The sequence below is a fragment of the Anser anser genome (genome assembly GCF_964211835.1).
Source record: "Anser anser genome assembly, chromosome: 18".
Classification (NCBI taxonomy): Eukaryota; Metazoa; Chordata; class Aves; order Anseriformes; family Anatidae; genus Anser; species Anser anser.
This window is the reverse complement of record NC_139739.1, coordinates 12,233,448-12,257,435: the sequence shown is the minus strand read 5'-3', so window position 1 is coordinate 12,257,435 and position 23,988 is coordinate 12,233,448. Positions and strand designations below refer to the sequence as shown.

General features: G+C 65.4%; 4 protein-coding genes across 13 annotated transcripts; 2 read left to right on the top strand and 2 right to left on the bottom strand.

The window, feature by feature from the left end:
- On the top strand, window positions 1–6,652 carry LHX5 (LIM homeobox 5). Of its 8 annotated transcripts, none has more exons than XM_083803325.1 (6): window positions 1–426; window positions 2,053–2,276; window positions 2,695–2,748; window positions 3,291–3,568; window positions 4,268–4,433; window positions 5,689–6,652. In XM_083803325.1, exons 1-6 carry the CDS (start codon window positions 254–256, stop codon window positions 6,054–6,056), a joined length of 1,263 nt encoding a protein of 420 aa, XP_083659451.1. In that variant the 5' UTR covers window positions 1–253; the 3' UTR covers window positions 6,057–6,652. The 8 variants fall into 8 exon arrangements, with proteins under 8 accessions (XP_083659451.1, XP_083659450.1, XP_083659452.1 ...); XM_083803324.1 differs by having other exon boundaries at window positions 2,563–2,748; XM_083803326.1 differs by lacking the exon at window positions 2,695–2,748.
- A 304-nt stretch (window positions 6,653–6,956) lies between these two features.
- SDSL (serine dehydratase like) lies at window positions 6,957–10,916 on the bottom strand. Its single transcript, XM_083803327.1, has 8 exons — window positions 10,803–10,916; window positions 10,534–10,695; window positions 10,353–10,392; window positions 9,973–10,112; window positions 9,693–9,781; window positions 9,378–9,605; window positions 9,032–9,156; window positions 6,957–8,951 (listed from the first exon to the last, which is right to left on the bottom strand). The coding sequence occupies exons 2-8, from the start codon at window positions 10,684–10,686 to the stop codon at window positions 8,758–8,760; spliced, it is 969 nt and encodes a 322-aa protein (XP_083659453.1). The 5' UTR covers window positions 10,687–10,695; window positions 10,803–10,916; the 3' UTR covers window positions 6,957–8,757.
- Window positions 10,917–12,207: 1,291 nt separating this feature from the next.
- On the bottom strand, window positions 12,208–16,450 carry PLBD2 (phospholipase B domain containing 2). Of its 2 annotated transcripts, XM_083803318.1 has the most exons (12): window positions 16,226–16,450; window positions 15,294–15,387; window positions 15,061–15,219; window positions 14,864–14,964; window positions 14,512–14,726; window positions 14,328–14,422; window positions 14,083–14,243; window positions 13,885–13,980; window positions 13,492–13,563; window positions 13,200–13,352; window positions 12,918–13,080; window positions 12,208–12,836 (listed from the first exon to the last, which is right to left on the bottom strand). In XM_083803318.1, the coding sequence occupies exons 1-12, from the start codon at window positions 16,435–16,437 to the stop codon at window positions 12,669–12,671; spliced, it is 1,689 nt and encodes a 562-aa protein (XP_083659444.1). In that variant the 5' UTR covers window positions 16,438–16,450; the 3' UTR covers window positions 12,208–12,668. The 2 variants fall into 2 exon arrangements, with proteins under 2 accessions (XP_083659444.1, XP_083659443.1); XM_083803317.1 differs by having other exon boundaries at window positions 14,083–14,422.
- Window positions 16,451–17,711: 1,261 nt separating this feature from the next.
- SLC8B1 (solute carrier family 8 member B1) lies at window positions 17,712–23,958 on the top strand. 2 transcript variants are annotated; one of them, XM_083803429.1, is made up of 16 exons: window positions 17,712–17,818; window positions 18,304–19,041; window positions 19,287–19,439; window positions 19,526–19,578; window positions 19,689–19,747; window positions 19,849–19,953; window positions 20,040–20,207; window positions 20,283–20,390; window positions 20,470–20,526; window positions 20,633–20,763; window positions 20,875–21,016; window positions 21,361–21,482; window positions 21,640–21,793; window positions 21,909–21,989; window positions 22,354–22,418; window positions 22,492–23,958. In XM_083803429.1, exons 2-16 carry the CDS (start codon window positions 18,880–18,882, stop codon window positions 22,687–22,689), a joined length of 1,758 nt encoding a protein of 585 aa, XP_083659555.1. In that variant the 5' UTR covers window positions 17,712–17,818; window positions 18,304–18,879; the 3' UTR covers window positions 22,690–23,958. The 2 variants fall into 2 exon arrangements, with proteins under 2 accessions (XP_083659555.1, XP_083659554.1); XM_083803428.1 differs by having other exon boundaries at window positions 17,735–17,818; window positions 18,005–19,041.
- Window positions 23,959–23,988: the final 30 nt, after the last annotated feature.

The following is a 23,988-nucleotide window of genomic DNA, read 5'->3' as shown; positions in this document are numbered from 1 at the left end:
TTTTTTTTTTTTTTTTTTTTCTGGCTCTTGGGTTTTGTGGTTTTTTGCCATCCCCGCCGGAGAGAAGAGGGGGAAGAACTTGACAGCTCCGCTCCTCTCCTTTAATTTTTGAGATTTTTTTTTTCCTGGCGTGTTTTTATTTTTTTAATTTTTTATTTTTATTTTATTATTTTCCCGACGGGTGAATTTTTGCGAGACCTCGCTCGGGGCTCTGACTTCTCGGTGGCGAGGCTCCTTTCCCCCGGCGGAGGTGATGATGGTGCATTGTGCGGGCTGCGAGAGGCCGATCCTGGACCGCTTTCTGCTCAACGTCTTGGACAGGGCATGGCACATCAAATGCGTCCAGTGCTGCGAGTGCAAGTGCAACCTGACCGAGAAATGCTTCTCCAGGGAAGGCAAACTCTACTGCAAAAATGACTTTTTCAGGTGAGTGGCACCCCCCCAAAAAAAAAAAAACATACCCCCACACTGAGGGGATGCGGTGCCGCCGCCGCTCCCAGCCCGCCGGGGAAGAGGAGAGGGGCTGAGGGGGCTCCCCGAGGGATGGGGAGGGCTCCCCGAGGGATGGGGAGGGCTCCCCAAGGGATGGGGGGGGCTCCCCACGAGAGATGGGGGGCTCCCCCTGAGAGCTGGGGCTCTCCCCCCGGGATCTGGGGAGCCTCCCCTCGAGATCTGGGGTGCTCCCCCCATCCCCATCCGTCCCTCCCGGGAGCTGGGGGGCTCCCCTCGACAGCCGGGGGGCTCCTCCTGGGTTCTGGGGGCTCCCCGCCCGGGATCTGGGGGTCTCCCCCCATCCCCATCCGTCCCTCCCGGGGCTCCAGCCCGCGGTGCCCGGGCAGGGCGCGGCGAAGGGGGGGCCGGGGGCTGCGCTGCAGCCCGAGGGGGGCTGTGCTTTATCTCCCACCCCCCCCCCCCGCTCCTTGTGTGACCTTGCCTCCAAAAGCAGCCGGGCCCGCGGCCCTCTCCGCCGTGCCCCCCACCCCCAAAGAAAAAAAAAAAAAAAGCACAAAAAAAAAACCCACCCCGGGGCCCCGCCGAAGCCGGTGCCAAAATCTCGCCTTTTGCCACCAAAACGCTGCGGGAGGCGCTTCCCCGCCGGGCCGCTCCTCGGCCCCCTCAACACCCCCCCGGCCCCGGGGCAGCCCCCCCCCCCGCTCCGCCGCTCCTTAAATGCCCCTAATGACTCCGATAAGGGGCCGGGGAGGAAATTAGGGGCCGGGATGGGAAGGGGAAAATGACTTACGACCCCTAATGCTTTCACTACATCAACGTCACGGGCGGCAGCGCGGGCGGCAGAAGTTGTGCCGAGGCCAGGAGGAAAAAAGGGGGGACCCCCAGAGACCCCCCCCGGACCCCCCCCGACCCCATTCCCCCCGGGCCTGGCAGCCGCAGCCACCCCGCGGGGTTTTTGGTTTTCTCCTTTTTTTTTTTTGTTTGTTTTGTTTGTTTTGTTTTTTCCTCGAGGAAATCGTTTTCTGCATTTTTTCGTTTCCCTGGGAAAATTTTTTTTTTAAAAAATTAAAATTAAAATTAATAAAAAGAATAAAAAGGGAAAAATGAAAATAAAATAAAACGTCGGCCGGGGCAAAGCGCTGCGCGAAGGGGAGGGAAGCCGGAGCTGCGCGAAGCGGCGGCTCCGAGCTGGAAAAATTAAAATAAAATACAACGGGGGGGTGGAAGGGGGGTGCAGGATGGTGCCGAGCCCCCGGCCCCGGGGTGCTTTCGGGCCCCGCCGCCCCCCCCCCCCCCCCCCCGGTTTTCTCCCCGTGCTCCCCGCTACCCGGAGCGCCCGGCCCGGTGCCCTCCGTGCGGGGATGGGGGGGGGGGGGGGGGCAGGAAATCTCCCCCCGCTGGGTACAGAGGGGAGAAGCCCCCCTTTCACCCCTCCGTCCTTTTGGAGAGGGTGCGACCCCTGTATCCCCTAGGAGAGGACCCCAAACCCGAGCTCCCCGGGGAAATGGGGTTGTGGGGTGCGCAGTTTTCCCGTGCGGGGTCCCAAAAATCGTGCCTCTCACCTCTCCCTTTTTTTTTTTTTTCCTCCCCCCCCCCCAGGAGGTTTGGTACCAAATGCGCCGGCTGCTCCCAAGGCATCTCCCCCAGCGACCTGGTCCGGAAAGCGCGGAACAAAGTGTTCCACCTGAACTGTTTCACCTGCATGGTTTGCAACAAGCAGCTCTCCACGGGCGAGGAACTCTATATCATAGACGAGAACAAATTTGTTTGCAAAGAGGATTATTTGAACTCCCCCACCCTGAAGGAAGGCAGCCTCAACTCAGGTACGCGCCGTGTGGCCTCAGGGACACCGAGGGGGACGCACCCCGCGCCGGCGCCCACCGGTGCCCACCCTGGTGCCGGGGTTTTTCTTTCTGGCCCCATGTTCCCCCCGTGGAGCAGGGTTGGGATCGGGGCCAGACGCCTTCTAAGCCCTCCGTTGCTCCCCACGGATGCTCGTGGTGCCCCCCATGCACGCCCACCTCCCCCCTTACACCGAGCCCCCCCCCCTTTGAGTGTGCCCGGTGCCCCCCGCGCCGCGGGCCTGATCCTTCGCCTCCTTTCACCCAGAGGCAAAGCTCCCATTTGACTTCCTTGGAAGCTGTCTCTGCGGCAGGACGGCAGGATCAGGCCCGCTCGTGCTGTCCCAGCAATGCCGGCCGCCCGTGCTCACCCCCTTCCGTGGGCTCTCTCTCCGTCCAGCACCCGGGGCCGGATCCTGCCACGCCAGTCAGTGGGGCCGCTGCTGCGAGCGAGGCGAGTAGAGCTTGGCCTGGGGGGGGGGTGCTGGCATCAGGGTCCCGGGGGGGCAGTGAGGGGGCGGCTGTGGGGGGAGAGCCAGGCTCAAGGCAGTGACTGGAACCCCCCCCCAAATCCCCCCTGACCCTCGCATTTCTCCCAGCGGCGCATCCCCGGTGCGAGAGGCACGGTGGGGGGGAGAGGGGCAACGCCGGGGGCTGCGGTGTGCTGGGGGGGGGGGGGGCTGCCCCCTCCCCAAAAAGCCCTCCCCGGTTGCCGAGCCCCCACGCAGCTTTCGGGGGGGTGCTTCACAAGGTTGCCAGCTCAGATGTCGGCGTGCGGGGCCGGACCGGGCGATGCTTGCCACAAGCTCCGTGCGTTGTTAAGGGTGGGGGGGCAAAGGCGATCCGCACCCAGCACCCCCAACCCCCCCTCCCCTCCCCATTTCCTGCAAGCATCCGGGCTCGGTGGGAAGGGGAGGGCAGAGGAGAGGGGGGTCGATCTCTCTCCTAAGCCATCCGCCCCCCCCCCCCCCTTTCCTCTCTGGGTCTCCTTTACAGTGTCCTCATGTACAGACAGGAGTTTGTCCCCGGATCTCCAGGACCCCATGCAGGACGACCCCAAGGAGACGGACAACTCCACCTCGTCGGACAAGGAGACCACCAACAACGAGAACGAGGAGCAGAACTCGGGCACCAAGCGCCGGGGGCCCCGCACCACCATTAAGGCCAAGCAGCTGGAGACCCTCAAAGCCGCCTTCGCCGCCACCCCCAAGCCCACCCGGCACATCCGCGAGCAGCTGGCGCAGGAGACCGGCCTCAACATGAGAGTCATCCAGGTGTGTCCCCCCCCCCGCGTGACATCACGGGTCCGACGGTGACGTCATTACCTCGACGGTGATGTCAGGGTTGGGGTGGTGACGTCCCCCCCCCGGGGGTCGAGGCGGGGTGGGATGGGGAAGGAGGGCTGGCGGGACCCCCGGTGCCGAGCGTTGGCCACCGGTGAGGGCAGGAGGCGCAGCCCACAGGGGGGCAAGGAGAGGCCGATGGTCCCTGCCTGGCGCTGTCCTGCTGTTGTTCCCCAACCCCAAAAAAACACAAAACAAACAAAAAAAAACATAAAAATCCCCGTGGAAATAGAGGGATTAATGAGTTTAATAGGGCTAATAGGGGAGGGCGCTCCCGCCGCACTGGTGCCGCCCCCGCTCTGCTCAGAGGGCAGCAGGGGCTGTGTGCCCCCACGTGTGCCAGTCCGCAGGTGCAGGAGGGGGGCAATAATTCAGCCCCCTCCCTCCCCCCCCAGCCAGGAGTAGCTTTGGTTCGGGTGAGGGAATGCCCCAAAAGAAGGCAGCCAGGTCGTCCCTTTTATCCCCATCCGTACCCGGGAAATCCCTTCCCGGGCGGTTACAAGATTTCTACCCCTTTCCCCAAATCCCTGGCTGATTTATTTTTTTTGGGGGGGGGTTGGCCCAGAGGATTTGGGGAGGTGTGCGGGGGGGGGGGGTCCTTAGGGGCTGACGCCGGCCCCCCCGCCGCAGGTCTGGTTCCAGAACCGCCGGTCCAAGGAGCGCCGGATGAAGCAGCTGAGCGCGCTGGGCGCCCGCCGGCACGCCTTCTTCCGCAGCCCCCGCAGGATGCGGCCCCTGGGCGGCCGCCTCGACGAGTCCGAGATGCTCGGCTCGACGCCCTACACGTACTACGGAGGTGAGGGACCGGCTGCGGGAGCCCCTTCCCCTTTTTCCATCCCTTTTTCCTTTTCCTTTTTCCTTTTCCCTCCCTTTTTCCTTTTCCCCTTTTTCCTTTTCCCCTTTTTCCTTTTCCCCTTTTTCCTTTTCCCCTTTTTCCTTTTCCCCTTTTTCCTTTTCCCCTTTTCCTTCTCCTTCTCCATCCCCTTTCCCCCTTTGTTCCTCCCCATCCCACTTCTCCCCTTCCCTCCCCTCCCCGGTCCCCGTGCTGCTGCCAGGCTCGTGGTGACGGTGGCGGCGGCGGTGGCAGCGGTGGCAGCGGTGGCGGCGCGGCCCCTCTCCCGCGAACAAAGCCCCAGCTGCGGGCTTTTGTGCCCCTTTCAGGCCGCATTTGTTCCCATTACCTCCCGGGCCCGCAGCATATGGAAGGTCACCGCCGCCCCCCCGACGCCCCCCGATGCCCCGCCGGGACGGGACGGGCAGCGGGGAGCCCCCACGGCATTTGGGGCAACATCCCCTAGTTTTGGACAAAACGCCCTCACCACCTCCCCTACGCCCCTGCTGCTGCCCAGCGGCCCCGGTGCTGCCCCGAGACAAGGGGCTTTGGGGGCACCCCTTGAGGTTAGGGTCTTGATCCCTTCCAGGCTGATAAATATGAGTATGCTCCTCAGTATGTATATATGAACAATATATTCATATGTATTTATATATACATGTGTTATATATATATTTATATGTATTTTATATATACGTGTTCAATATATTTTATTTATATATATATTCCCCCATGTGTATTATATATTCCCCATTTATATATATTTCCCCTATCTCCCCATTACATATACACACATATCCCCCACTCCTTTTATTTATATATATATATATATGTGTGTATATATATAAATATACATAAAAAAAGAAATATTTCTACACCTGTATATACTTTTCCCCATTAAATAACGGGATCACGCCCACCTCACCCCAGCTGCCCCAGCCCCTCGCCCTCCCCTTCCCCCCTTTCCCCCCCTCCCCACCCCACAAACGCCGCAGAATTAGGATGTGTTTTTTTTGGGGGGTGTGTGTGGGGGGGTCCGTTTGCCTCCCTGCTCAGCCCCAGTGATGCTGAGCACCCCAAAAGTGCTGTTTTGGGGTGGGGGGCCGTGGTGGGGTCATGCCCATCACGGTGAGGGGCGGTCGGGAGCCTTGCGTCCCGTGGGGGCTCGGTGTGACGGCACCGGGGGCCGGTTCCAACCTTCCCCCCCCCCTCCTTGCAGATTACCAAGGTGACTACTACGGGCCGGGAGGCAACTATGACTTTTTCCCCCACGGGCCCCCCTCCCAGGCCCAGTCCCCGGCCGACCCCAGCTACCTTCAGAACTCAGGACCCGGCTCCACGCCCCTGGGACCCTTGGAGCCCCCCCTAAGCGGACACCACTCCTCAGAAAACCAAAGGTACACGGATATGATCTCGCACCCCGACACCCCCAGCCCCGAGCCGGGGATGACGGGCTCGCTGCACCCCATCCCGGGGGAGGTCTTCAGCGGGGGGCCGAGCCCCCCCTTCTCCATGTCCAGCAATAGCGGCTACAGCGGGGCGCTCGCGCACCCCAACCCGGAGCTGAGCGAGGCGGCGGTGTGGTAGAGCTGGGGGGGGGACGCGCCCCCCCTCCCAAACCCCCACCTCACACCTCCCTCCAGCCCCCCGGGGCACACCGGATCACGGACAACCCCCCCCTTTCCCCCCCAGAAAAAAACCCAACCCGATGCCACGGCCGCCCTCCGATGCCAAAACGCATCCTCCCCGGCACCGCAGCCCCCCCCCCCGATGCTGGGGGCACCCCGCTACCTCCCCCTCCCCACACTGTGCCCCCTCTTTTATTAGGGGGGGGCAACACAACGTGCCCGGCCCCGAGACCCCCCCTCGTGCCCCCCGCCGGCGTCGGGACCACCACCTCTCGGACCAAAGCTGAACTCGCCTGGACACGGGTCCCACCGGTGCCGGGGGGCTGCTGCAGGGCTCCCCCCCCCCAGTGTTAATTAGCCTCTTTTTAATCATCCCCATCCCTCGTCCCGATATAACGGGGCCGGGGGGGGGGACACGGGGAATAGCAGGACCCCCCCCAGCCCCTCGCTTTCGTTGTTCCCCGTTTTGTTCCCCAGGAGGAGGTGGGTTGGGACCCGCTGGGTGGTTTTTTTTTTTTGGTGACGGAGAGGGGGAGGCCGCGGGGGGGGGAGGCTGGGCAGGGGGGCTCCCCGAGCATCCCGCTGAGCTCGGCCTCCTAAATTTTAGGGGAAGAGGGGGTGGGGGGGGGAGGTGAAGAAGCGCCTGGGACCAGAAAGAGGCAGAAAAATAAATAATAAAAAATAAAAAAGGAGACAAACAAAGAAACGCGCCACAAAACCGGCGCGCGGCGCAAACGAAGGCCGAGCCTGAGGCTGAGGCCGAGCCCTGCGCGTCCCGGCGGCCCCGCGGGTCCGAGGATGTATTATAGTTTTTGCTTCTAGTTTCTTTATTTTGTATAAAGGAGAAACAAATAAAGTATGTTTTTGTGTTTACTGATTATTTATTGTACTCGCAGTCACCGGAGGCTCCGCGTTTTTTTCTGTTTCGGAGGCTGGGGAAGGGGTGGTGCATGGTGGGGGGGAGAAGAGAGGATGAAGGTGGGGGGAAAAAAAAAGGAAAAAGAAACGAGAATGGGAAAGAACGATGAAAAAAGTTGTTTTCTGAAAGCGCCACGGGTTTCCTGTCCCTGCTGCCTCTCGCGGAGGCCGGTGGCGTGAGCGCCTCGCGTCGTTCGGTGTGGATAAAAAAATCCTGAGCTACCTGCTCCGGCCCCCGGCCCCTTTCGTCAGGGGGCTTTGAGGAGAAGCGGACACCCCCGTGCCCCCCAGCACATCCCCACGGGGACTGGGGGCATGAAGCGGCCCCGGACTAATATTTAAAATGCAAACTCGCGGCCGAAGTCCGGCCTCCCCCCCTCGTCTTGCAGTAAAAAGATATAAACCGAATAAATTACCTTCCCGCGCCGGCTTCCCAGAGCCCCTCTCGCTGACCTGAATTTTAAGTCCCGCTGCTGATTTATGGCCAGCCAGCCGCTCCGCTGCCTGTTTTTATTTTTTTTTTTTCCCCCTGTTCAGCCAAGTGGAGGAATTTTTCCTTCCTGTGCCAGCCCGGGAGGGCACGCCAGGCGCGGCGCCTGGGGAAACTGAGGCACGCGCGCAGCCGGGGGGACAGGAGAGGTGCTGCCCCTCCGGGTGCCACCGCGTCCCGGTGACCTCTGCCCGGCCTCGTTATGGGGATTAAAGCACAAGGTCGCGTGCCGCCTGCTCGTTATTACTACCGTGCTGCTGTCATTAGCGTTACGCTAATTATCACGCCCCAGCCGCGTGGCCGAGGGCGGTTTGTGGGGTGCTGGGGCACCCCAGCAGCGATCCTGGGGTGCGGGGGGGATTTGGGATGCTGGCGGTGGGCACAGGGGCTCCGTGCGAGGAGGTCGAGGTGGGAAAGGTGGGAAGTAATCGGGGCCGGGACCCGGGATAAAAAATGGCAGGGGGAGGGCGGGCTGACTCCCGATAATTAATAGTGCGCCTGGTAATAGGATTCTCCAGCCTTCGGTGCTCCCTGGAAACACCTTTTTACATAAGCTACTGCCCACGACGGAGCAGCAGAGCTTTGATTTATGGGGTTCGGTCCTCCAGGAGGCATTGCGGGGGCTGGCCTGGCCGGGGGGATTTATTGGGGAAAAGGGAAAAAGGAAAGAAGGGAGGAGAGGGCTCAGGGCAGGCAGGCGGACGAGGGGAAGGGGCTTGGGGGGCTGCTCCAGGGGGGGGCTGAGAAAGGTTTTGGGGCAGAAAAGAGCAAAACAGGCGCTGGGGCTAAACAGATCAACTGGTGTGAGCTGGGGCAAAGGTGGTAAGCTGGGGGGGCAGGCGGGGTTGGGGGCCCTGGTGGGAGAGAGACCCCAAATCAGGGGATGGGGGGCCACTGGGGGGCACGTGTGCTTGGGGACGGATGGACAGACAGACGGACACCCGGCTGGGGACCCCCCCAATAAATCCCCGTAAGAGGCAGGTCCGCGCACGCCGTTCTCTTCCGACTGCAGACAGCGTGGCAGGGACGGGCAAGGGTTGTAATAATTAATAATCATTAGAATAATAACGCATCGAGACAGTAGCAAAGTAATTAGAGCTGGAGCGCTCGCTAATCGAGGCGGGGGAGCCTCGGCCAGCTCCATCCGCGGGGGCTCGGAGGACGCGGGTGTCCCTGGGGCCGTGCCTCAGTTTCCCCAGCCCGCACAGCTCCTTTGGGGCGACGTGGGAAAGGCGGGGGACACCCGGGGGGGTCACTCCAGCCCCAGCTGGCTCTTCAGGCCCCGCAGCTGCGCCGCCGTGATGCTGCTGCCGCCGCAGACCACCAGCACCACGCTGCCCAGGGGGGTCCCCAGGCGCCCCTCGCGCTGCAGCCGCTGCAGCCGCCCCGAGTAGAGCAGGGCCAGCGCCGCCCCGCACGCCGGCTGCACCAGCATCCTCTCGTCGTCTGCGGGGGAGACAGGGACGTCCTGAGAGCCTGTCCCCGTTGGTGGACACCCCCTCGGTGTCCCCGTCCCCCCTGCTCACCCAGGAACCGCTCCACGGCACGCACGGCCTCGGTGTCCTCCACCACCTGGGAGATGACCCGGCTCTCCTGCGCGCACTCCAGCGCCCGCGCCGACACCGTCTGCGCCCCCAGGCACTTGGCCACGCTGGGGGAACGGGGTCAGGGTGGCCCCGGGACACGCTGTCCTCTTGGGGATCCACCGTGGGGCTGGCAGAGCTGGCTGGGACCGGCCAGCTCGTGACACCCATGGCCCAGCGCCATGCGCCGCGGACGCAGAGCCCCCCAGCACCACCCAAGGGGTGTCCCCGGTGATGTTGGGGACCTGCTGGTGGAGAGGTGTCCCCACGCCACCCCCCCAGCGCTCACCTGGTGATGTCGGGCAGGGTGACGAGGCGGCCGGCCTCCAGCGCCGCGTGGAAGCTGTGCGCCCCCCAGGTCTCGGCAGCGATGATGGGGACGTCGGGCCACCCCACCTGCTGCAGCCCGGCCACCACGCCGGCCAGCAGCCCCCCGCCGCCCACCGCCAGCACGATGGCATCGGGCTTGGCCTCCAGCGAGTCCTTCAGCTCCCGGACCAGGCTGGCGTGGCCCTGCCTGTGGGATTGTGGTGGTGGTGGGCACCCCAAACCCGCCCGACCCTCGGGGACGCGGGGCGAGGAGCTGAGCCCCGGAGGCACTCACCACACCAAGGGGTGGTCGAAGGGGTGGACGCTGACCCAGCCGGGGGTGTCGGCCAGCTCCAGGGCTCTGCGGTTGGCTTCATCCCACACCTGGGGGGCGCGAGGGGTGCTCAGCGGGGCCGCATCCAGCCCTGGGGCACCGGCCCCAGAGATGTGTCCCTTGTCACCGCGGGTATACCCAAAACCCGATGCAGGAGGGAGCTTTTTTGGGGGGATGCCGGGTCCGTGTGCATTGAGGTTCCCTCCCCCCCCAGCCCCAATTTGGGGGGTGGGCGCCCTACCTTGCCGCAGACCTCCACCGTCGCCCCCAGCTCCTGCAGCCTGCGCACGGTGCCGGGCCCGGTGCTGCTGGGCACCACCACGGTGGCCGGCAGCCCCAGCTTCCTGGCCGCGTACGCCGCGGCCATGCCCGCGTTCCCCCCTGCCAAAAAAACAGGACGGGGGGGGGAGTTCACATGTGGGGTCCGACCCCCCCGTGCGCCCCACTCCCCTCCTCCAGCGCCAGATCTCCCCCAGGGCAATCCATGTAGCGGGGCGCACGGTTTCTCCCCCATGCAGCACCCCACTGGGAGCAACCCCAAAACTGGGGGGGGCACGAGGACGAGGGGCTGGGAAGCAGGGGGGTGTCCCCCATATTCCCCCCCCCCCCCCCCCCAATTACCTGAGGAGCACACGAAGTGCCGGCAGCCCTTCCTGGCAGCCTGGAAAGCAGGAGGGAGAGGAAGGAAGGGCACAGCCGCGTGGCCCCACCGTGGCCCCGAAACCGAGGGCAGCATGGGGTGCCCCCATTGCACACCCGCCCGCCTCGCACACCCCCACGGACCCCCCCCTGCCACGCTCACCTCCTGGCAGAAGTGCCCGATGCCCCGGATCTTGAAGGAGCCGGTGGGCTGCACGTTCTCCAGCTTCATGTAGACCTTGGTCCCCGCTGCGCGGGACAGGGGCAGGCTCTCCAGGAGGGGGGACACGAGGTGGAAGGGCCTCTCGGCCTCCATGGCCGTGCTCTGCCAGGCGTTGGGGTCACTGGTGGTGTCCCCAAACCCCCCCAAATCCCATGGAAAGCAGCCTGGGGACCGGGAGAGCCGCAGGTGGGCTCGGTCCCCAGGGGTACCTGGTGCCCGCAGGGCCTCCCCGCGTGTCCCCGCGCCTCCTGCCCCGCTCCCGGAGCGACGTCTGGGGACGGAAGGCGGTGAGGTGACGTCGGAGGGGCCGTGCCGGTGGCCGCGGGCCCCGTGCCAGCACGCCGAGCGCAAGCCTGGCCAGAAATGTGCTTCTCCAGCAGATTTCAGGACGCTGCCTCCTTCGGCCGATTGTGGCCAGCCCCCCCCAAAAAAAACCCAAGTGGCTGCACCAGGGTCTGTTGGCACCAGGGCCCCTCTCCCTTGGCAATTGGCACAAACACCCAAAATTTTGGCGAGAGCCCCAGGCACCCCCCCCGTGCTGGGGGAGCGCAGTGCTACTGGTGGGTGCCTCTCCTTGGGGGCAGCCCCCTCTTGGCACCCCAGCACCGGTGACACCCCCAGGAGAAGGGGTCCCCCCGCCGTGCGCCTGAGCTGGCTCTGTCCTGGAGAAGGAGGAGGAGGAGGGTGAGGGTTGGAGGAAGGTCAGCGGGGCTCCCACCCCTCCGCCCCACCAGCTGGAGGGCTTGGAGGCGCCGCTGGGGACACTGCGCAGGGACAGCCACGTCCCCGATGGCGCTGGCTGCTGGTGGCAGTGAAGGCTCACGCCTTCAGTAGGCTTCAGAGTTAACAGCCCACGGAGCGGGCACCTCAGCACTGAGCTGGGGCACTGGGGACTGGAAAAGCGGTGGTGACAGTGACGTTTTGTGCTCAGCCCTGGCTCCCCCAGCCCCATTGCACCCTGACCCCGTCCCGCCCACACCCTCCTGCCCGGGGACCCCATCGCCTTCACGCCCCTCGGTGAGGGTCCCCAGGGTGGCAGGGCCACAACGTCCCCCCAGGGGACAAGGTGCTGAGCTCTCTGGGGGCAACGCTGGGGGCCCAGCCTGGTCCAGGGAGGCCTCGGGACAGGGTCCAGGGTGGCCTCTGTGGGAACCTCACTCCTTCAAAGCGCTGCCGAACACCAGCTCATTAATCCCCCAGTAATGACCTCGTTATTCCTAACGAGCCGTGCTGCGGCACAGAGGATCAAGGGAGCTGCAGTAAGAGGATTTCGCACCGTGGGTTTTGGGGCTGGGGGGGCAGGCACAGGTGGCAGAGGAGGGGGGAACAAAGGGGACAAGGATGGTCACCCCATCCTGGGGGCGAGGGTACCCCCACCTCCATTGCTGCTCTCCCCTTTCAGCTGCTGAGAAATAACTTCAGACCCCCAAAATAACCCCAAGGGGTCAGCACCAGAGCAGAGTATGAAGCAGAGGCAAGGAAACCCAGCCAGCCAGCACCCCGGAGACAGGAGCACCCCATTACCCACCCCCTTTTGCAGGAGAGGACCGCAGTGTGCGCCCAACCCCGATATGAGGCACCAGAGAGTCTCGGCGCAGCACACAGCACAGCCTCCACCGCACGCAGAGCGCTTTATTTGTCAAACCCAAACCCGATCACTCACCTCCTCTCTGCCATGGGGCTGTCCTGGTGCCTGCCCCAGCCTCCCAGCACCCCCTTTTTGGGAGGAGCCGCCCCAGGGGAGCACCCCACGGGGCAAATTCCTCATTTTTGGGGTTGGGGACAGAGCCCCCCGATCCTGGGCACGGCGGCACAGCGGGGGCACAGCCCCTTACACAGCGTGGGGCACCCCACGGCGCAGCAATGAGCAGCGAGAGAAGCAGGGGGAGAGAAACATGGGGGACAGGGGACGGGGCAGAGCCGGTCCCCCCCCATGCTGCCCCCCAAAACCAGCCCTAGTGAGAAGGGAGAGCCAGCAGCTGATGCGCTGTGGAGTTTGCCCCCCCAAAAAAAGGGTTCTGGACAGACGGACGCGGATGGACGAGCGGCCATCGCGTGCCGGGGTCATCCCGGGCTCAGTCCCAGCGGACCTTGACGGGGGGGAACTTCCAGAGGTCGGGGTGCCCCATGTGCAGCAGGTGGTTGCAGGGGGACGTGCTCCAGCGGAAGGGGGGCACGTCGTCCCACGCGGGGCCGCTGGCGGCCACCAGCCCGTAGGTGGAGGCCATGCCGAAGGAGGTGACCTGGTGCCGGGAGGGAAAAGGGACAAATAAGAGGGTTGTATGGTGTCCCGGGGGGGTGCAGGGGGACGGGGGCGTCCCCACCTTCATGTCGGTGCCGCCGTGGCAGCGCTGGCGCAGGGCGGCGAAGGGGTAGGTGCCGTTGGAGGGGTTGAGGTCGGAGCGGGCGGAGATGGCGTTCTCGGCGTTCTGGGGGGGGTCGCAGCCCCGGCACCGCGACAGCGGGTCCTGCAGGTAGTTGTTGGACCTGGGAAGGGGGAAAAATTATAATGAGCTCGGTGAGACCATGACCGCAAAGGCTGGAGGTCTGCAGGGAGGTTGAGGCGACACCCAGGAGGGGTTTTTGGGGCGGGGGGCAGCACCCACCTCATCAGGCGGACCATGGAGTCCACGTCGTGGACCAGCGAGTGGTTCCTCCGGAAGATCTGGGCGCGCGGGTTCTTGTCGTAGGTGAACCAGTCGCCGTACTTCTTCACCAGCTCCAGGTTCCCGCTGGCGTTGAAGATCTCCTCAAAGTACCTGGGGGTCGGAGAACCAGCGAGTGAGGGCAGCCCCAACCGCCCCCCGTTAAACGGCATCGGTGGGATGCCGCCTGCTGCCCCCCGTGCCGGGGAGGTCGGGGTGGAGACGAGCAGAGACGAGGCAGGAGGGAGCTTACGGCACGTTGTAGCTGGCCCAGTATCCCTGCTGGTACAGCACCTCTGTCTTATCAGCCACCATCACCAAGCCCCTGCGGCGGGAGGAAGGGCACCGGTCAGAGCAGAAGGTGAAATAAAGCAGGGACGGGAGGGACAGACCCACCTGGGGGCCCCCACCCCATCCGGGGGCCGTCACCTGCATGCAGAGAGCCATCAGCTGCAGCAGCGCCGTCACACCCGTGCCAGAAGGGCCACCACAGCAGGAGGCAGTGCGCCACCAAGCCCGTGTTTCACACCCAGGCCACCAAACAAATCCCACCTCGGCCACGCTGGGGCAGCCCACGGGCTGGGCAGGCGGGACTCTGGGGCTCCGAGGGCCGAGCTGGCTTTTGGGGAGGGCGAGGGGCACTCACGGGATCTGCTCCAGCACCGTCAGCACGCCTTGCTGCAGGCCAGCCTTCCCCGGCGAGAAGGCTTTGTAATCCACCACCATCCACTGGTTGTTGTACCTGCACGGGGAGGGGACGACGTCCCTTGGGGGCCACCCAGAGCGCGCCCCGGGGGTGTCCCCATGGGGGTGTCCCTCCCCCCCAGCACGCCCCCGTGCTCACGTGCCGCTGTTGAACTGGCTGAAGACGGTGGCCCACTCGGCGCCGCTGCGGGCCAGCCGGTTGGCCACGATGTTCCTCAGCCACTCCAGGACGCTGCCCTGCGGCCGCAGGTACTTCCAGAGCGCCGCGTTGCTGTTGCCGATGGTGGTCTCCAGAGCGACCTGCGGGGAGGGGAAGGGGGGAGGCGGTGAGCCGGGTTGGGGGGGTGCCACCTGGGGGTCCCCTGGGAGCCGGGTGCCACTCACCAACCCGCTGCTCAGGATGTAGAAGTCATCTCCGGAGAAGATGGTGCCGGGGTAGGAGGAAAACACTTGGACGCTCCCCGGGATCTGAGCAGAGCCTGGGGAGGGATGAGAGAATGGGGTGGGGGGAGTGTCAGTATGTGGGTGGGGGGGGGAAAGGTGAGACCCCCCCATCCTGCCCACGCACCGCCGGGCGCCACGCGGAAGGGCAGCGTGTACTTCTTGACGATGCGCAGCATGGTCTGGTAGGGGGCCCAGGTGTCGTGGGCCACCAGCAGGTCCCGACGGCCCGGCAGCAGTTTGAGCAGGGCAGAGCAGGAGCCGGAGCCGAGCGGGCGCCGCGGGGACGATCTGTTCAGGGCCTGCTCCAGGTCCTCCAAGTCCCCCCCCAGCTGCAGGAGGCTGCGGGGAGGCGAGGAGGTGGCGTGGGGCACCCCACGTGCAGAACCCCGACCCAAGATGGGCTGGGAGGGGCGCACCCAGGGGTCCACCCATCCCCCAGCAGCCCCCAGCCCCAATTTTTGGGGGACGCAGCTCACAGGAAGCCAAAAGGCGACAGGGAGAGGCTGCCGGTGGGGAAGGCCACGCGCCCGTTGTAGCTGTCCTCCAGGCCCTTCAGCTGCAGCAGCGCCAGGCGCACCTGCGGGGACGAGGACAAATAAACCAAAAAACCAACATTCTGGACCCAAACTGGTGTGGGGACGCCCAGGGGTGACACCAAGGGGCACGGCCTCACCTGGTGCCAGTACTCGGGGCGCTGGCCGGATGCCATCTGCTCCTCCATCCAGGCCAGGTTGGCCTGCAGGTAGGCGCGGAGCTTCTCGCAGTAGGGGGTCTGGTAGCCGAAGGGCCCGCAGTAGCCCACCACCGTGTTCATCCAGTGCATGTAGATGAGCTGCGGGACACGGCGCTGGCAGCGGGACGGGGACAGGGGGGACCTGCCCGCCGGCCCCCCGCCGCCCCCGGTACCTGCTCGGTGACGGCGGCCTCGGCCAGCCCCGCGGCGTAGGCCTGCAGGCTGTCGTTGAACGAGGCGTTGGTGGCCACCTCCAGGAAGGCCCAGCTGTGGGCACGGCGGGGTGGTTACGGCCAGGACTGGTTCTCCCCAGGTCCCCCCGGGTCCCCCCCAAGTTCTCCTCTGTGTCCTCCCCAGTTCTCCCCCCCGCGCTGACCCACGTCCCCCTGGTTCTCGCCCTTGGTCTCCCTCTTGGTCCTCCCAGTTCTCTCCCTGGTTCTGCCCTGGGTCCCCCCAGTTCTCCCCAGGGTCCCTCTGGTTCTTCCCCCAGTCCTCCCCCTGGTTCTCCCCTGGGTTCCCCCAGTTCCCCCCAATTCTCTCCCCGGTTCTCCCCAGGTCCCCCCCAGTTCTGAGTCCCCCCCCCAATTCTCCCCCCACGTTCTGACCCAGGTACCCCCTGGCTCTCCCCCTGGGTCCCCCCGTTCTCCCCCCTGTTCTGACCTGGGTCCCCCCCAGTTCTCCCAGTTCTGCCCCACGTTGCCCTGATTCTCCCCCTGGGTCCCCCCCAAGGTCCACCCCCAGGTCCTAACGGGTCCCCCCGTTTCCCCCTGGTCCCCCCCAGTTCTACCCCTGGTTCTACGCTGGGTCTCCCTGGTTCTCCCCCCACTTCTCCCCCTGATTCTCCCCCAGTTCCCCCCAATTCTCCCCCAGGTCCCCCTGATCCTCCCCCCAGTCCCCCCCCCAGTTCCCCCAGTGGTCCCCTGGGTTCTCCCCCTGGGTCCCCCTGGGTCCCCCCCAGTTCCCTCCCCGAGTCCTGCCGGCCCCCCCCTGCTCCCCCCAGTCCCCCCCCATCCCGCATCCCTCCGTTTCTCCCCGGTTCCCACCCCCGGCTCCTCTCCCCGGTCCCCCCGGTTCCCCCCCCCGGTTCCCCCCCCCGGTCCCGCACCCGACGGCCCGGCTGTGGTCGGTGAGGCCGGCCCAGGCGACGGCGGCGGGGTGGCGGCCGGGCAGGACCCGGAGCCGCCCGGAGCCGGGCTCCAGCAGCACGGAGGCGCCGCGGGCCGGGGCGGGGGGGGCGGCGGTGGCGGCCCCGGGCCCCGGCACGGCCCCGGGCAGGGCCAGGAGCAGCGCGGCCAGCACCGCCCGCGGGGCCGCCATGGCTGGGGGGGGGGGGGGTTGGGCAATGGGGGCGGGGGTAACGGGGGCGGGGTTATTTGGGGAAGGGGGCGCGGTTTGGAGGGGGACACGGCCCCTCGGTGGGTGCTGGGGGGGCTGGGCCCTGTGGGAAACCCGTGGGCACCCCCCCGTGGGTACCCTGCCCTACAGACGCGGCATGGGCACCCCAGCCCCACAGGAACCCCACAGGCACCCCTTAGGCACCCTGGCCCCGTAGGCACTCCATGGGCTCCTCTACCCCGTGGTACCCCTATCCCATAGGCACCCCTACCCCATGAACACCCCTGCCCTAGAGACACGCCATGGGCACCCCACAGGCACTCCTGCCCCATGGACACCCCACAGGCACCCCTACCCCATGGCATCCCCACCCCATAGGCACCCCATGGGCACTCTTACCCCACGGCACCCCTATCCCATAGGCACCCCTGCCCTATACGCGCTCCATGGGCACCCCTACCCCATAGGCACTCCATAGGCACCCCTACACTATAGGCATCCCTACCCCATGGACACACCTACCCCACAGGCACCCCAGCCCCATGGGCACCCCATGGGTACCCCTACCCCACCGGGAACCCCATGGCACCCCTACCCCATAGGCATCCTTACCCCATGAACACCCCCTCCCCCCACAGCACCCTCACCCCCATGGCACCCCTGCCCCATGGGCACCCCTGCCCTGCGCGGCACCCTTACCCCATAGGCACCCCAGCCCCGTAGGCACCCCATGGCCACCCCATGTGGCACCCCTGCCCTGTGGGAACCCCAGCCCCTTAGGCACCCCTACCCCACGGGCACCCCATGGGCACCCCATGGGCACCCCTACCCCATGGGCACCCCATGGGCACCCCAGCCCCATGGGCACCCCAGCCCTATGGGCACCCCATGGGCACCCCTACCCTATGGCCACCCCTACCCCATGGGCACCCCATGGGCACCCCAGCCCCATGGCCACCCCTACCCCATGGGCACCCCATGGCCACCCCTACCCCATGGCCACCCCTACCCCATGGCCACCCCTACCCCATGGGCACCCCTAACCCCCACGGCCACCCCGGGTGACCCGGGCGCAGGACCCCGGCCTTGTGCAATCGCCGCCTGTTTACCGCTGCACCCGGCGGGCAAAGTCCCCGGGAGGCTCCTACCCGGGGGGGGGGGGGGTCTGAAACACAAGCCTGGTCCCCCCCCATGCGGGGCACGGAGCCCCCAGCCCCTGCCCCCCCCCCGTCCCCCCGCCCCCCCCCCGCCCCCCCCCGCGCACAAAGCGGCGCTGTCCCTTTAAGAGCGGACGGGGGCGGCCCCTTTAGGGCGGGGGGGGGCAGCAGCCGCCCGCGCACAGCGCCGGGGCCGCGCCGGCACGGTGGGTCCGGGGGGGGGGCGAGGGGGGGTCCCGGGGGGTCCCCGTGTCCCCAGCCCCGACCCCACTGGGACCCCACTGGGACCCCCCCACACACCGGGGTTGGGGTCCCCGGGCGCGGTGCTGGGGGGGGGGGAGGTGTGGGGGGGTCACCCCCGTGCCCCCCCTTACCCCCGGCCCCCCCCGCAGGGAGCGGAGCGGAGCGGTGCGGAGCCGGGCAGCGCCTCCAGCCCGGCCGCTGGCGGCCTCTCCTCGGTCCTAGCCCTGTTTTGGGTCCTGTGCCTGTTTTTATCCTTGGTTTTACCCCTATAGCCCTACTTTTTACCCCTATATCCCTGTTTTTTACCCCTATATCCCTGTTTCTTATCCCAATTTCCCTGTTTTTACCCCTATACCCCTACTTTTACCCCTATCTTTTATCCCGGTACCCCTACTTTTATCCCTGTACCCCTATTCTTACTCCCATACCCTTACTTTTATCCCTATAGCCCTAATTTATCCCTATATTCCTATTTTTATCCCTAGCTTTTATCCCTGTACCCCTACTTTTATCCCTGTACCCCTATTTTTATCCCTGTACCCCTACTTTTATCCCTGTACCCCTATTTTTATCCCTGTACCCCTATTTTTATCCCTGTACCCCTATTTTTATCCCTGTACCCCTAGTCTTATCCCTATACCCCTACTTTTAAACCTATACCCCTATTTTTTATCCCAATCTCTTATCCCTGCGCCCTTACTTTTATCCCTGCACCCCTGTTTTTATCCCTATTTCCTATTTTTTATCCCTTTTATCCCCATAACCCTGCTTTTATCCCCATAACCCTGCTTTTATCCCCATAACCCTATTTTTATCCCTATATTCCTATTGTTTAACCTTTTTATCCCCATACCCCTACTTTTACCCCTATACCCCTATTCTAACCCCTATATCCACTTCTCCCATCCCCACCCCTCTCCCATCCCCACACCCCCATGGCCCCCCCCCACCCCGCTCAGCCCGTGCCCCCCCTCCCCAAGCCCTAGGCGCCCCCGCTCGCTCTCCCCCAGCCCCATAGGGCGCCATGGGGCCGGCGTGGGCGCTGAGCCTGGCCGGGGCGCTGAGCCTGGCCGGGGCGCTGGCGGGTGACAGCGGGGCGCCGCGAGCGGTGACACCGGCGGCGCTGGACGCGGGGAGCACCGGCAGCACCGGGGGGGACCCCTTGGGACACGGCCGGGGTCTGGACGTGAGTGGGGGCACGAGGCGGGGCGAGGAGGGGGATTTGGGTGCTGGGTCGGGGGGGTCCTGTCCTTACACCCCTCATCCCCGTGCTGGCCGCCGTGTATATGGCACAGATGGGGAAACTGAAGCAGGGAGGGGATGTGGCAGAGCAGCGCAGTGTCACCCACAGGGTGGGTGCTGCCTGGGGGCGGGGGGGACACACACACAGCTGGGGACCCCCGTGTGAGCCCCCCCGGCCGTGCCCCGCAGTGCAGGGAGGTGAGGAAGCGCAACAGCTCCGAGTGGTGCCGCTTTGTGCGGAGCAACCCCGACTGCCGGCTGGACGGCGGCTTCCTCGACTACCTCGGCGGCGTCTTCTGCGTCTTCCCCGCGGGGCTGCTGCCGCTGGCCATCACCCTCTACGTAAGGACGGGGACCGGGGTTGGGGGGGGCGTCAGGCCATGGGATGTGCCCCCCCGCCTTGAGGCTGAGCCCTGTCCTTGTCACAGGCCCTGTGGCTCCTCTACCTCTTCGTCATCCTCGGCGTGACGGCCGAGAAGTTGTGAGTACCCCGAGGGGACGAGGGGACGCCCCCCGAGGTGTGGCGGCCTCGGGTGGCCCCGTCACACCGCCCCCGAGACCACCACCGCCGCCTCCTTTGTGCCCTCGCAGCTTCTGCCCCAACCTGTCGGCCATCTCCACCAACCTGAAGCTGTCTCACAACGTGGCAGTATCCTTGGGGCGCGGGGACGGGGACCGGGGGGGACACACAGGCACTGGGGGGGGTCCAGGCCGTGAGCCGGGGTCTGCTCCTTGACGGCTCCCCTCCATGGCGTCACCTTCCTGGCCTTCGGCAATGGGGCGCCCGACGTCTTCAGCGCCGTGGTGGCCTTCTCCGACCCGCGGACGGCGGGGCTCGCCATCGGGGCCGTCTTTGGTAAGGATCCCCGTGACGGTGAGGGTTGTGGGGGGGCCCTGCGGGACCCCCCCCCCCCCGCTCCCCTCACCCCGTTGCGTCGGCAGGCGCCGGCGTCTTTGTGACCACGGTGGTGGCCGGCGGCATCGCCCTGGTCAAGCCCTTCACAGCCGCCTCCAGGCCCTTCCTCAGGGACGCCATTTTCTACATGGTGGCCGTCTTCCTCACCTTCCTCGTCCTCTACCTGGGCCGCATCACGCTGGGAGAGGCGCTGGGTGAGTGACGGCTGCCGGGGCGGCGCGAGCGTCCCCTGGGGGGGTCCGTAACCCGCTCCCCTCGCCCCCCACCAGGTTACCTGGGGCTCTACGTCTTCTACGTCTTCACCGTGGTGCTCTGCACCTGGATTCACCGCAGGCAGCGTGGGGACGGGCTGGCCCCCCCCGGACCATGGGAGCCAGGTAAGGGCCGCCTCACGGTGCCATTGGGACCCCCGTGTCCCCCACTCACCGCCCCCCTGCTCTTCCTCCCCCCCCCCAGAGATGCCGACAGATGCTGAGGAGCGGGAGTCCTCAGGCACCAACAGCGGAGACTACGGTAGGTCAGGCTTTGGGGGGGTTTTGGGGCCATCTCTGCTAAGTCTTGGGGGGGTTCTGTGGTGTGGGGAGCCCCCCCGGCCCGCTCAGCCCCCCGGCCCCCCCAGGCGAGGAGTACCGGCCCCTGCTCCCCTACCGCGAGACCTCCCTGCGCATCCTGGCCACCGCCCTCAGCCCCTTGGACCACCGCAAGTGGAGGAGGAAGCCCTGGTACTGGCGGCTCTTCAAGGTCTTCAAGGTGAGATGGGGGGGAACACAATGTGTGTCACCCCTGGGCCGGGACGGGGGGGGACTGTGGGGCGAGGACAGCGGGTTTGGGGACGTATCACACCCATGGGATGCCCCCCAGGTCCCCGTGGAGCTGGTGCTGCTGCTCACCGTTCCCGTGGTGGACCCCGACAAGGACGACCTGAACTGGAAGAGACCCCTCAACTGCCTGCACGTTGTCACCAGCCCCCTGCTCTGCGTCCTCACCCTCAAGTCGGGTGCCTGTAAGAGCCCGCGGCGGCCCTGGACTCCCCTTATGTCCCCTAAGGAGGGGACGTGACCGAGCTGGCCACAAAGCCCCAGGCCGGTGGCCTGGTTTGCAGCCGGGTAGCTCCATGCTCCCTGTCCCCCTTGGGGTCTCCCCCAGCAGGGTGGGGGCTCCTGTTGTGTTTCTTTTGTCGGGATCCAGCTCCAAGCCCCTCGGTGGGATCCCCACCATCCAGGTCTCTAACGGGGCAGGGTAGAGGTGGCTTTAGGGACGAGGCTCAACCTCACACCACCAGCCTGGTGGGATCCTGCCCAGCCTGTGGGGCCGCACTGATGCACTCTCTCTCCCCGCTGCGTGCAGATGGGCTGTACCAGATCCAGGGCATCTTCCCAGTCTGGGGACTGGTCATGCTGGTTGGCTCCGTCCTGGCCGTCATCATCTTCCTCACCACGACCAACGAGGAGCCGCCCAAGTACCACTGTGTAAGGCGCCCCCAGCCCTGAACGCACACCAGGGACCGGAGCAGCCCTGCTGGGGGCTGAGGGACCTGAGCACCTTCCTGGTCCCTGATGTCCCCAGGAGGGACACAGCTGCCCGGAGGGGATGCACCCAGCAGCCAGCTTACCCTCCTCCTGCCAGGTATTTGCCTTCCTCGGCTTCTTGGCCAGTGCCATGTGGATCAACGCCGCGGCCACGGAGCTGGTGAACATCCTGCGGACCTTGGGCATCGTCTTCCAGCTGAGCAACACGGTGCTGGGCCTGACGCTGCTGGCCTGGGGCAACAGCATCGGGGGTAAGGGCTCCGCGGTGCCCCGGCCGCGTGGCTGGAGCTGCCGGCAGCGAGACATCGCCCGCTGAACCCCAGTGGGGTGCAGGTGTCCTCCAGTGTCTCCCCCTTCTCCCACCAGACACCTTCTCCGACCTCACCATGGCACGGCAGGGCTATCCCCGCATGGCTTTCTCCGCCTGCTTCGGGGGAATCATCTTCAGTATCCTTGGGGCACACAGTGCTGGGGGTGTGGGTGCTGGGGGGACAGATGGGGGCCGTTCTGGGGCCTCGGTTTCCCTGCCCGCAGCCTGGAGCCAGTCCCTGCTCCCTGGGGACCTGGAGCTGGGCAGGATCCATCCTGGGATGGGGGTCAGGGCTGGTCCCTTGGGGTCTGCCCGAGGGAAGGATGGGAAGAGGCTGTGCCTCCCTGGGGAGGCTCTGGGGAGCCTGGGACCATGCTGAAGCCTCTTGTGCTTGAGGCTTTGGTAGCCTCGGAGGGGCTGGGAGGAAGGGGGACGGTGCTGTCCCTGTCCCCAGGGCTGGAGGGGACATTGTGCTGCTCCTCCATCCTGAACTGGCCCCAGACATCCTGGTGGGGGTAGGACTGGGCTGCCTGCTGCAGATGACGAGCAGCCAGCTGGTGGTGAAGGTAAGGCTGACACGGCACGGGGAGGGGACCGGCCCCGCCAGGACCCCACTGTCACCCGGCGTCTCTCCGGCAGCTGGAGCCCGACAGCCTCCTGGTCTGGATCCTGGCCGGAGCCCTGGGGCTGAGCCTGGTCTTCTCCTTCGTGGCGGTGCCCGCGCAGTGCTTCCAGCTGGGCAAGGCCTACGGCATCTGCCTCATCCTCTACTACCTGGCCTTCCTCTGCGTGGCCCTGCTGACCGAGTTCAGGGTGATCCGCCTGGCCGCCGCCTGACCGGCCCCGCGGTGCCGCTGTCCCTGCCCTCGGCGTCACGCGCCCACTGCAGCCTCGGCTTACTTGTATGTTTTGAGAAGGGAAAAGGAGGCGTTAGGCAGTAGCCGTGTCCTCGCCCCGCTCTGGTTAACCTCGGTTAACTCTGAACAGGGACGAGGTGAAAGGCTCGGCCACCCCCGGGCGCAAGGAGCAGCAAGAGGTTGCTCCTGGGCACCCGCTTCCCTTCCCCATCCCCGTCCCGGGGCTGGAGGACACGCTACGTGGGGAAACTGCAAAGTAAAGGCTTGAGTGCAATTTTGGGACTGGCTGTCGTTGCAGAGGGCAGCGAGTATTCGTAACGTGGGGGGGGGCCGAGAACTAAAGAGGGGTTGAGGTGAGGCGAGGCAGCAGGGCAGAGTGCAAGCAAAGCTGGAAAACAGCCCACAGGAGGCTGGTTTCTCCTCTTTTTTTTTTTTTTAAGCGATGTTTTTCAACCTGCCTTTAGGAATATTTCTGCTCCTGAGAGCGCAGACAGAGCTGTAGCAAAGGACTTGGTGCAGAGGTTTCCACGCACACTGTTAGCCTCTGGCAAAGCTAGGTTTAGACACTGTAAGAGGAAAAAAAAAAAAAAATTAATCGCAATTAAAAACCACACAACCTCAACTGGTGGTGCTTGCTGCGAGGGCGCTGGGTGCGCTTCGGGGCTGGGCTGCTCGGGGCAAGCAGGGGGCCCTGAGCACAGCTCGGGGCGCAGCTTCCTCCAGTGCACCCGCGGTGGATTTCCCAACGGCGGTCACATGCAGCTGCTTGCGCTGCGAGTGCCTGCTCGTGACGGAGCTGCAGGCACACGGCAGCCGCCGCCGGCTCTTACGCAGCCCCGTGGCCCCGGGGAGGCAGCGAAAGGCAGCGCGTGGGACAGCGGTTCCGTGTCGCCGGCCGTTAGGGATAACCCCACTTCTGCTCTGCGGGGAGGCAGGGGCTGTTGTGCAAGCAGCACGAGCAGCAGCCCCAGGGTTGGGGCAGCTTTCAGGCTCCCCAAGCCCGCTGCTCTTCCCTTCCGGGCTGAGCTCGTTTCTCCTTTTTCTGGCTGGATAAGTGCTTTCACAAAAGTTACGGCTCCCTGTGCCTGCAGCTCTCGGCTCTGCCCTGAGTCTTGCAGCAGCCACCCCCGGTTTCCGGCCCAAACAACTGAGAGGGGAGCCAGCAGACACGGAGGGAGAGGAGCGATGGTTTCAGGAGCCTGCAGCTCCTTCTGGCCTCAGCTTTTGCATTAAAAACAAAGCAAAACAAGAGCATGAAAGCATTATTGTAACAGAGAAG

Excerpts from the sequence above, each read along its gene's own strand:
- SDSL (XM_083803327.1), bottom strand. The coding sequence starts at position 10,686 with ATGGAGGCCGAGAGGCCCTTCCACCTCGTGTCCCCCCTCCTGGAGAGC. Across the intron at positions 10,113-10,352 it reads GCACTTCGTGTGCTCCTCAG|GGGGGAACGCGGGCATGGCC; the intron begins GTAATTGGGGGG and ends TTTTTTTGGCAG. Across the intron at positions 9,606-9,692 it reads TTCGACCACCCCTTGGTGTG|GCAGGGCCACGCCAGCCTGG; the intron begins GTGAGTGCCTCC and ends ACAATCCCACAG.
- LHX5 (XM_083803319.1), top strand. The coding sequence starts at position 254 with ATGATGGTGCATTGTGCGGGCTGCGAGAGGCCGATCCTGGACCGCTTT. Across the intron at positions 2,277-2,562 it reads GGAAGGCAGCCTCAACTCAG|AGGCAAAGCTCCCATTTGAC; the intron begins GTACGCGCCGTG and ends CCTTTCACCCAG. Across the intron at positions 2,749-3,290 it reads GGGCCGCTGCTGCGAGCGAG|TGTCCTCATGTACAGACAGG; the intron begins GCGAGTAGAGCT and ends TCTCCTTTACAG.
- PLBD2 (XM_083803317.1), bottom strand. The coding sequence starts at position 16,437 with ATGGCGGCCCCGCGGGCGGTGCTGGCCGCGCTGCTCCTGGCCCTGCCC. Across the intron at positions 15,388-16,225 it reads GACCACAGCCGGGCCGTCGG|CTGGGCCTTCCTGGAGGTGG; the intron begins GTGCGGGACCGG and ends CCGTGCCCACAG. Across the intron at positions 13,353-13,491 it reads TGGGCCAGCTACAACGTGCC|GTACTTTGAGGAGATCTTCA; the intron begins GTAAGCTCCCTC and ends TCCGACCCCCAG.
- SLC8B1 (XM_083803429.1), top strand. The coding sequence starts at position 18,880 with ATGGGGCCGGCGTGGGCGCTGAGCCTGGCCGGGGCGCTGAGCCTGGCC. Across the intron at positions 20,527-20,632 it reads CACCAACAGCGGAGACTACG|GCGAGGAGTACCGGCCCCTG; the intron begins GTAGGTCAGGCT and ends CGGCCCCCCCAG. Across the intron at positions 21,794-21,908 it reads CTGGGGCAACAGCATCGGGG|ACACCTTCTCCGACCTCACC; the intron begins GTAAGGGCTCCG and ends TTCTCCCACCAG.